This window comes from Leptosomus discolor, chromosome 19 (genome assembly GCF_034619465.1).
Source record: "Leptosomus discolor isolate bLepDis1 chromosome 19, bLepDis1.hap2, whole genome shotgun sequence".
In the NCBI taxonomy this organism is placed as follows: Eukaryota; Metazoa; Chordata; class Aves; order Leptosomiformes; family Leptosomidae; genus Leptosomus; species Leptosomus discolor.
The window spans coordinates 12,928,607-12,939,432 of record NC_141409.1 but is presented as its reverse complement, the minus strand read 5'-3'; the positions used below and the strand labels follow the sequence as shown (position 1 = coordinate 12,939,432).

The 10,826-nt window shown below is 40.7% G+C and overlaps 1 protein-coding gene across 2 annotated transcripts in view; it reads left to right on the top strand.

The window, feature by feature from the left end:
- The first annotated feature begins 405 nt into the window (after positions 1-405).
- DENND1A (DENN domain containing 1A) overlaps positions 406-10,826 on the top strand; it is a 208,088-nt gene continuing 197,667 nt past the window's right edge. For both annotated transcript variants that reach the window (XM_086475517.1, XM_086475515.1), the window contains exons 1-2: positions 406-422; positions 6,862-6,932. In XM_086475517.1, coding sequence (XP_086331643.1) covers positions 406-422; positions 6,862-6,932 — 88 coding nt within the window. The remainder of the gene's footprint in view (positions 423-6,861; positions 6,933-10,826) is intronic.

Here is a 10,826-nt window from a genome sequence, read left to right as displayed (position 1 = left end):
CAGGCGGCCGAGGAGCGCTGCCCGCTCCGCCGAGGGCCTCCCGCCTCAGGCGCCCTCAGGGGAGCGACGGCACCCGCGCGCCGCGGGCAAGGCGGGAATGGCGCGCGCGCGGCGTGCGTTGCTACGCCGACACAGCGGGGCGCGCGGCGGGCTCAGCGCTGCCGGCCGGCCCTTGGCCCCGCCCGCGCCCCCGCCCCGGCGGCCCCGCCGCACTACAGCTCCCGGCAGCCCTCGCGCCGCGCCGTGACTCGGCTGGGGCGACGGCGGCGCCGGCCGGGATGGAGTGAGGGGGCGAGCGGCGGAGAGAGCGCAGCCCACCCAGCTCCGGCCCCCTCCCCCCTATCTCTCTCTCTCTCTCTCTCTCTCTCTCTCTCTGGCCTGGGTCTATGCGGCCCCCCAGAGACCATGGGATCCAGGATCAAGTGAGTGCCCCCCGGAGCTCTCCAGCCCCACTCGCAGGCCCGCCGGAAAGCGGGAGGTCTCTGGAGAGCGAGAAGGGGACTTCCCCGCCCGCCTTCCAGCTCCGTGTGAGGCCGCGCGAGCGGGACCCCGGCCGAGCCTGCGGGCCTCGGGGTAGGGCGAGAAAGAGGGGGAGAAAGAAGGGGGAAGAGTGCTTCCCGCCCCCCAGGCCGGCTGGCGGGCCGGGGAGGGGAGGAGGCGTCGGAGCGGAGGGCCCCGTGCCGTCAAGCCCCAAGTCGGCGGCAGGACCCCCGGGCAGGGAGCTGCCCCGTCCCCCCCTGCCCAGAGGAGGGGAGGAGAGCGCTTCCCGCCCTCCAGCCGACCCTGGGCTGTTGTCTGCTCTCTTTCTCCCGGTCTTCAGTTCTCCGTGTGGTAGCGCAGAGGGCCAGGCTGTGAGGGCAGTGTGAATTGTGTCGGTGCAGGCCTTGAGGGGGACTGGGGCTGCCGGAACGGGGAAAGACTTTGTTGCCAGCACTGGTGACGTCTGTTTTGGGGGTGCGGTGGGGTCGAGAGAGTTAAAAACCTCCTCGTCTGGGTTAGAGTGTGCTAAGGAAAAGGTGGATAGTCCAGCTATTGTATCTCGAAAGTGCATTAACAAGGGGATTTGGGGGAAGGAGAAGGGTGGTGCAAGTGATTAATGTGTTGGGCCTGCAGCTCCATGCCCTCAATATTTTTTTTTAATTTTCATAAAACTGGGTGTTGATGTGTTGGTAAGCCCTGTTGGTATGTTTGGTATTGTCAGCTTAAAGATCTCAGTTCATTCATATGCCATTCCAGGCAAATTCAGTTCCTCTGAGACAGATAGAGGTGTAATAAAGCTATCACCAAGCGGGGAGTGCTGACACCTTTGTGTATGAAAGGTGTGATAGAGTGGAGAGATCCAGTTAGATTGTATTTTATTCAGCAGTTTCAGTAGGTGCTGCTGAGCAATTGCTTTTCCTTCTTGAACACAGTGTTCTTCAAGATTACATAGGGCTTCACCTTTTCACCTCTTTTGTTTAACTTGAATATGAGACTAGAGGAGATATAGTTTGTAGTGTCTTTAGTATGATGACACATCTTCATGTTCCTGAGCCCACAGGCTGGATAGACATGAATGTGTCTATCCAGCCAGGTGTTTTAGGGAAATGTAAGTGGATAATGAGTGCTCGTAATGATAGCATGGAGGCAGTTGGTTGGTTCCAGAAAGCAACCTTCCTTCAAGAGATACTGTGGGGATAATTTTGCACATTTTTGGCATTTGGGTTCTCAACTGTTGCTACAAAAAAATCAAAGTCTAAGAAACTAGTTAAACTCTTAGCTTGCATTCAAATACTGGTAGACTCTAAAATTGTTACTGTTTTGACAGCAAGAGCAGGCTATATCTGTGACTTGCATGTTTGGAGCTTGCAGTGGTCACCCTTGCTTGGGGCACTTCAAGATTATGACCTGCAATGACTTCTGATGGGGACCTTAAATCTATTAAAAAGATGATGCTCACTTAAAATGTCATTTCTTTTATGTACATACTGAATGCTCAAGCTGTGTTTCACCATCTTTGGGGTTTTGATTGCTAATTTGACCTTTAATGGCTTTGCATATACTTTGCTGAATGTGAGTGTTATCACTCAGATGTGACACTTCAACTGGAAACCTCATCGGTGTCAGTGAGGAGATGTAGCAGTTGGAAGTATTTATTACAGCCAATGGACTTTAGGACTTTTTCTGTGCAATGTCCTTCAGTGTGAATGTGTCTTTCAAGATAACAGGCAGAGCCCATGTCTTTCTCTGTCACCAGCAAAACATAGGTGATAACCCCATATAAGCATTACTTTTAATTCCTCTTGGACTTTGTGAGAAAGCATTTTGTCCATTCATTTGCCTTGAGCAACAATTAATAATTTTTTTTTCCCCACTTTAGACAGAACACTGTGCCCAGGTAGAGTAAGGACAGAATTTCAAAACAATCCTGAAATATATAAAGAACGAGAGAGCCTATCTGAGTAAGAGACTTTTCTGGTCTGCTCTCCTGAGCTAGGTGTTTAATCCAGCAAGGATTTTCAAGTTAATGAGTAGCTCCCTTATTGGGGCAGATGGGAGCGTGAATGAGGAAACTATTTTATAATTGGGTATATTGCGGCATGCCTCCTTTCGTGGTGTCGCCAGTATGTGTTGGAGCCCCAGCAAAAACCCGGTAGTCAGATCTCTTGCTTCTTGCTATAGATTGATAATTACGAGGGATGTTAAGCTCCTTGGCACATGATAACTTGCACACACTGTGATGTACTCTGCATGAAACCTGGACATGTGTGTCAGTTATATTTTTGATGGATGTGTAGTAATGAGCTATTTGCGTGAAAGATTGCTTAGAGAAAATTATCGGAGGCTGCATCAGACTGAAGTGAAAGAAATCAAGAAGTTGCCAGCAATCTTGTAAGCTTTTGACTTGTGTATGGCTGCAGGCGACAAAAAGGTAAATTAAGCGTTGGGTTACACTGTTGGGTTAAGCCTCGTGTTGGAGCATGTCACACGGTACGTGCAAGGCACTGTGCCAGCAAGGCAGTGTAAAACAGGGATGGTGTTAACCTGGCTGCTATCACTTCTTGGTAGCCTTCAGTGTTCAAGATATTGCAAGAGAAAGTTGTTGGGTTTCTGGTTGTGGTTTGGTGTTGTTTTTTTTTGTTTTTGTTTTTTTTTAAATAATGTGTTGATATCAATCTGTTCATCAGAATTGCATTGGACTGTAAAAAACTTGGCATGTTCCTTTCTGGAGGTGGATGTATTTCAGTGATGACAGAAGAGATCCCTAAGATTAATTTGGGAATGCTTTCAGACGTTTAACATAAAGTTTGCAATATACTGAAATGTACTATTATCTACCTAGAGAATACCAGGCAGAAAAAGTTAAATATATGGAAATGAATAAGGGTTTGAGGTGCAATTTCTGAATTGAATTAGCAATTACAGATTTCTGCTGATAGGTTTTGTTTTTTTTTTCTGCAAGAGTTGAGCAACGAAGTCTTGTTACATGACAACCAATTATCAAACAGTGTCAGGCTCCTCTCTTACGCCTCAGTTTTTAAGTAGGATGATACTTTCTGTCAGAAGTGCTATTACATTTTCCTGTGTGAAGAAAAAAATGCTCCTGACAGAATTGAAATAGGCTTTAGATATGTAAGCTATGTGCTTCCATACATTCAGCTTCAGAGAAGGACTTTATTTAATCTGCACGCATCTTTGCAGTTTAGTAAAAATGAATAATTTTGATTGCAAAAGGTGCATAAATATCTTGTTTTAAAGATTATGTTACTTCAGTAAAATTGAGTTTCATATGGATTGCATTGGTACTAAAGCTATTTCTATATCAGAGCGATTTGAAGTAATCCACACAACTAGTGTTTATCACAAAAGCATTCTTTCCTCATAGAGCTCCTTCCTAAATTTCTATTTACAAAGAAGTATTGCATTTGCCTCTGAACTTATCCAGTTATCAAATAAATGGGGTAATATGTATTTTTGTACGTATGTGTCCTATGTACTTTTTTTTTTTTTTACTGCATCTGTATGTTCACTTGATAACTGACCCTGGGTCTTTAAATGATTATGGGGAGGAAAGAAAACTCTGTGTGTGTGTGTTTAAGGTTATAGTGCTGCGGATGATTTCAGTGGGTTGAGGTTTCAATACAATGCACAGGTGGCATTAGATGTCTGCAGGGTAGTTTAATAGTCATAAAAATGGGCTGCAAAATATACATATTATGATGCATGTTTATGCTACAGTTGCAAACTGTGTGAAGTCTCATAGTGACTTGTTTCCTTAATTCCACTGAAGAGTTATAAAATATTCAGAATTCAACAATGACTTCATTCTCACACTGAGGTGTTAGCTTGTTGAATGCAGCCTTTAATACTAAGTTTCTGACTTGGCAAAGCTACTTTAATTTCACTGTTTGTAGAAATAAGCGGACGTTTGTCATGGAATATTAAAATACAAAATGTGATGTCTTTTTGTCTGAAAGTTTTGGTATATAGTATGTGCTTTTGCCAGATGTGTTATACAGTGTTTTCACTAAAGAATTTGAACACAGACTCTAACACAATACTAAAAAGGTGTTTGTTATTTTAACCATTAGCTGTAAAAATATTATGAAATTTATAAACTTTTAATGAAGGAAACACGGTGCTAAAAATAGAGACATAAACAAGGAGGGTAAGATAAGGCTGCACAGCAATATGTATGAAGCGAAAAATATATTTCTGGTGTTTTGTGGATGTCATTTCATCCTCATCCTGTACCATGACCGTAGGAATGTAGCTAAGAATCTCAGTATTTGAAGCAAGCTATGTGGGACAACTCTAAGTAGCACAGAGAGAATGATGCAAGTTTGTTTTATACTGCAAAAGAATAGTTGGTTTGTTGATTTTGGATTTTTCATAACTTATGAATGGAATTTTCTGAAAAATGGCTACTTAAGGCGAATCAGTTGGGAACTGGTAGCAAATTAAATTAAAAATAATTGAATTATGAACCATATTGTTGCTCCTGCGAGGTGCTCTGTAAAACTGTAGAGTGTGATCCTATGCTACTGAAACCAACGGTAGCTTTTCTGGCGATTTAAATAGGTGTGGGGTTTGGCTTAGAGCCACTTGAGTTACACTAAGTGGGCTTGTGGCCTGGTTAGAAATGTTTTACTTAATCTCTTTTGGTGTTAAAGTAGGATTAAAAATAACAGAAATTCTTTGAAGAGTAGGCTGAACTCCTTGACATGTTTATATATTTTGTTTGAGATGCTGGGGAAGATGAGTTTAATTTTTTAAATTAATATTCAGCTAGGAATTCTAGCGCATATATCTGGTTTTTTATCATTATTTTCATCCTTAGCTGTAAGGGAGCTAACAAAATTCACAAGTTAATTATACCTCAACATTTTCTAATGTTAGATAGCTTACATTAACACACAGGAGACAGTATTATCACTATAGAAGCAGCCATAAATTTAAAGCGGTAATTATGCAGTTTGGATTCTTGGTTTTAGCCAGAAAATCTAAGAATAAAATGTCACATGTTCAGACTTGCAAAATCCTTATTTCAGTAACTAAACAATTACAGTCTAATGTGTGATTCACTTTAATCTCATACAAATTTTGGAGTAGCTAAAACTGTTAGAGTCAGGAATTTAACTCAAAAGTATCCTTTCTTATGTAATCACCTGCTACCTTTACATGCTCCTTATGAAATGTATATTCCACAGCTTCAATTACGGAGCTATATTAGTAAGAACTGAAAACATACGCTGATTCTTTTTTTAAGTCGTATACCATTAACTTTTTACTTTTATTACTGGTGTTTTTATAACTCTGGAGCAGAATAAGTCTCTTTCCTCAAGCTTCATTTACATTTTGTAGCTGAATTTGGTATAATTTTTGACTGTCGCACCTATTTCCTTATTTCATGTGCATCTGGCAGCTTTCTGGATTTAAGACTGGAGGTCTCATGAGGTGAAACCTTGTGCATTTGTTATATTCTTCAGCGTGGCTTTTTTTTTTTTGACAGAGGTAGAAATATTTTGACAGATTTTAAAGTGGGGAACTGCCTTCATCCAAAATACAGCCTCTTAAGTTTTCCAATTGTGTGTGCGTAAAATGACTTCGCATGCTTTTGACTGCAGCTTCTTCCACACCCCCCCCCCCCGCCCCCAACGCCCCCCCCGAGTAAATACTTGTCATGAAGTTGAACTCAAGGGTCACAGGAATGAAAATGTGAATCTGGTTTGTTTGCCCGATTTTGGGCAATGTGACTCTGTTTCCAGTTTGGTGAAGAGAAAAGAGTATTTAGGATTATTTTTTTCCTGAAAATAATCCCTGGATTTAGCACACAGGTGATTTACTTTCTCATTTGAAAGTAAAGGGGAGATAAAAACTTGCTTTTGCAAGTTGCACCTGTAATCAAAGTTACTGTTGTGGCCAAGAACTGAAGTAACTAGTGTTTCTCTACCCAAGTAGCATACTGAAAAGTGACGTAAAAGGCCTGGGTTCTTTTTTCTGTCAAAGTTCTGAATGATAGGCCTGGGAGGTTTTAGTACCTAGAAATGCAGACTGGTCACAACAATTAAATTGACTTAAAGGTTCCATGTGCTTGATTTCTATTATTTTGATTCTTTTTTTTCCTCCACGAAGTTTGTTAGACACCGTGTTCACACTGACCCATCTGAGCTTCAGTCCTGTTCTGCTTTGTTACATAGGAGTAAGGCAGAAAGGTCTGGTGTGAAATCATCACAGACTCTAAAACAAGAAATCTAGTTTAGCAAGTTGTCATTGCACTGTGTGCGTTCTTAGAACCCTTTTTAACGGAGTAATTGAAAGCATGCTTGAAGAAAATTCTCAATGTGCTAAATCCCTTTTTTTTTTTTTTTTACTTTTCAGACAAAATCCAGAAACTACCTTTGAAGTGTATGCAGAAGTAACCTATTCAGGAATCGGTTGCATTGGGAAAGGTACTGTTTTGTACTGTAATTCTACCTATTTATTGGCTAAAATTATTCTTAAGAACCGTGTATTGTGAGATAATGCAGTATATTTAATATTCTGCTGCTCTACCTTTTAAAGATACCTTAATTGTTGGTTCTGTGGAATCTTTTACAGGTAGGACTAATAATGAAAAATTCTTCATCCCTGATTGTGGGCAATTTTTTGATTTCCTTGATGGTTTCACCTTTTTTGTCTTTTAAAATAGAAATAACTCTTACTTTATTAGGTTGAAAAAGTAAACGCATGTTCAGATTTGTATTTGCTGCTCGTATAAGGAATGATTAGTTTTAAAACAAAAAAAAGCTCCAAAACTTCTTGTGTGAAATTTAGTTTTACTTCCTCTTTCTTACTTCTCTGCAGAAGTATTTTTATCTGTTCCCAGAATTCTTCCTTTGGTCAAATGATTTTTATATAGAAATAAGGCAGGAACACAGCTAACGATTTGGTTAACTGTTTTTACCAAGTGTTGTTACCAAGCCATAATTATACAACTGTTTTGCGTAATATTATTTCTGACAAGTATTCCTATGTTTATGCTAGAGCAGTCCCATAACTGCTGAAACCAACATGTAAGTATCTTTGTGAATTTTGATTGTGGTTTTTTTTGAAACCTGAGGAACTTGTTCAAATAAGCAGGAAAAGCAAAGGCTGAAATTCGTAATCGCAGATTTTAGTAGAGGTTTTGTGAGATTAGTCTCTGGAATGTTACGAAAAGGAGGGATGCTAGAATGATTGTGATTAGTCAACATATACTCAAGTAATATTTCTTTCATCTTTGATGAAATGATCATGGACGTGTTGTATATATGATATAAGGAACCAATAGAACGGAGTTTTGTATTTTATTGACTGGAAAGCCCCTTAGGTCCTTTTATTATCTGTATTTGTTTGTTACAATCTTCAAAAGTCAAATTGCTGCAACTCTTTCCTTTACTGTCAAGGCCTCCATAGGAGTTGTAAGTGGAATACAGTTTTGGCCTGTCCTATTGCTATATGCCATCACAACTATTTGATGTAACTGCAGGAGCCCTTTTAATAACTAGTCTTTGTTTCTGCACATCTGACCTGGATTCTAGTGCCAGAAAATCTGAACAAATTTGACCATAAACATTACATTGTACAGTACTAGTGTCTGGGTATAATCTTCGCTTTGAAGTTTGTTTGCATCCCCCTGGAGGGATTAATTCCCTGCTGTGGGAAGGTGGGTTAAAAAGCACGGAAACTACTTTACAGGTTTTTAATTGGAGAATTTAGTATACATTTTGTTCTATAAACCAACTGATTCTGTGGGAGTTTCACTTAGTTGTGTTTTTAGGTTTGTTGTATGCACTTGTAGGTGCAAAATCTTCAGAAATTGTTTTTACTGAGTAAAAAAAATTTGTTTTATAATCGTTTTTACAACTCATATATTCCAAAGTTATTAATTCTTTCTGAACAATCTTTTAAAAGATTTTTCCCAACCACATTTTTTATATTTAAGAGGTGTCCTTTATTCTCAAAAGTCTTAAATTTGTGTATCCCCAAATATTCTGTCCTTCTGTTCTAAATGAAGGTGGTTGATGGGTCCTGTGCCGCATCAACTGTATTGAACAGCTGTGCTGTATCCCAGGCAAATCACCCTTCTACAACTATAGACCTAGAGACCTCCATGTAGGCTTTTCTCCTTCTTGGCTAGCTGGTCTATGCCTGAAGACCAAGAATATAGATCAACCCTTTTTTTTTTTTTTTGGAGTCAGGGAATGTATGTTACCTGGCAAGGTGCAGTTACTGTTAGGAAAAGCAAAATGTATAAAAGCTGTATAAGGAGCAAATTATCAGGCATGTTTAAAATCTGTTTCTTACTGCGTGATGGATCCCAAAATTAACGGAGACAACTGTTTTTCAAGTTCATGTCTGTAATAGTGCTATTGATCACTTACAATGCTCACAATTCTTGTATCATTCTTCTGACATGGTCTTGAGGAGAATGAATTGCTACAAAGCTGTAATAGTCCTAGTGCAGGAGATTGTCTGGCTTGTGGGACAGTAAAACATGCCTCTTCCTTGTTTTATTCAAAAGTTTGTGTAGCTATTGTGGTTTAACTGCAGCCAGCAACTAAGCATCACACAGCGGCTCGCGCACTCCCCCCTGGTGGGATGTGGGGGAGAATCAGAAAAGTGAGAAAATAGCTAAGGATGTTTTCCGTGTGAATATCAACTGAAATAAAAAGCTTTATTGTGTCTCGTAGTTCACTTGCATCTTGCTGAAATGGGAGATGCTGACTTGTGTTATTGACTACTGACAGACATTGAAATAGCTTTATTGCTTGTATAATTGTTAACAAACTTGCATGAAATGTTTATTTCGTAAAAAAAATAAGAGTGAAAGCGGCATTATCCACTGTGTGTCATATAGAATCATATCATTTAGGTTGGAAAAGACCTATAAGAGGATCGAGTCCAGCCATAAACCGAGCACTGCCAAGTCCACCACTGAACCATGTCCCTAAGCACCAGGTGTACACATCTTTTAAATACCTCCAGGGATGGTGACTCAGCCGCTTCCCTGGGCACCCTGTTCCAATGCTTGATATAGAAGGTTCTGTCTTTGTTACCAAGACAGTTGGTTGCAGAAGGAAAAAAATCTATTCTGGGCTCCCAGAAAGACCTAAATAAACTGGAACAAGTTCACTGGTGGGCCACTGGGATGGTGAATGAGCTAGAACACTTGCACTGTGAGGAGAGGCCGAGAGTGCTGGACTTGTTCAGCCTGGACAAGACTTCAGGGAACCTGAATAGCAGCCGTTAGTACCTATGAGGAGAGCTCATCAAGATGAGATATCCAGGCTTTTCACAGTGGTGCATGGCAGGAGGACAAGAGGCAATCACATAGACTGAATCGAGGTGTTCTAACTGAATATTGTGGATGTGTTCACCGTGAGGACAAGCAGGTATTGGACCAGGTCACTCAGAGAGGTTGTGCAATCTCCATCCTCAGAGGATTTCAAGACCCAACTGCATCACAGCCTGAACAACCTGGTCTGAATGCACACCTGGCCCTTCTTTGAGCAGGAGGTTGGACTAGAGACCTCCTGAGGTCCCTTCCAGCCTGAATTATCATAATCCTAAAATTTGATTCCTAGACATATAACCATGAGGCAGATCTGGAGGACGTTTTGTACTTTTAGTAAGGTATGAACACTGAAACCAAAGACATTGAAAATGCAAACATTGTTTTATTCCAATCCAGGCAGAACTCTGCCAAACCACAATGAAATGTGTGAACTGAGGAAGGAAATGATCACTGGATCAGCTCAGCTGTGTCTCTGTCCTTTCCCCTCTAGATTGCTTAGAAATAATGATCATCCGTGCTCAGCATTGGTGATTTGTGTATTTCTGGCACATGAAGTCTTTGGTGTGTTACACGAATCCAGCATTCAGGTGTATCTAAAAGCCGTGTTTGTGCTTTTCTTTCTTATATTCATGGATCTTACTTGGGGACTTCTGGATTTTCTTCCTGAATCACTTACTGTAAATGTGATCTCTTTGTTTTGAGAACTGTGAAGCAAGGTAGCTGCAACTGTGTCTAGCAAGATTGATATGAATATTTGTTATTAAGAAGATATTTTCTTAAGGGAAGACAATTTCCAAACCAGATTTTTGCCTTATGATTGTGATTTCTGTGGAAGGTGGAAATTCCCCTTAGCTGATGGTATCTAAGTTAGTGTGGGGGGGGTTGTTTTTGCTTTTTGGGTTTGGTTGGTTGTTTTTTTTTTTTTTTGAAGAACGTTCGACTTCCTGAAATTGAATGAAAGTACAAAACTACTTTTATCTTAAATTTGTTCTTTTTTTTCTTACTTCAAAATTTTGTTTGGGCTGTC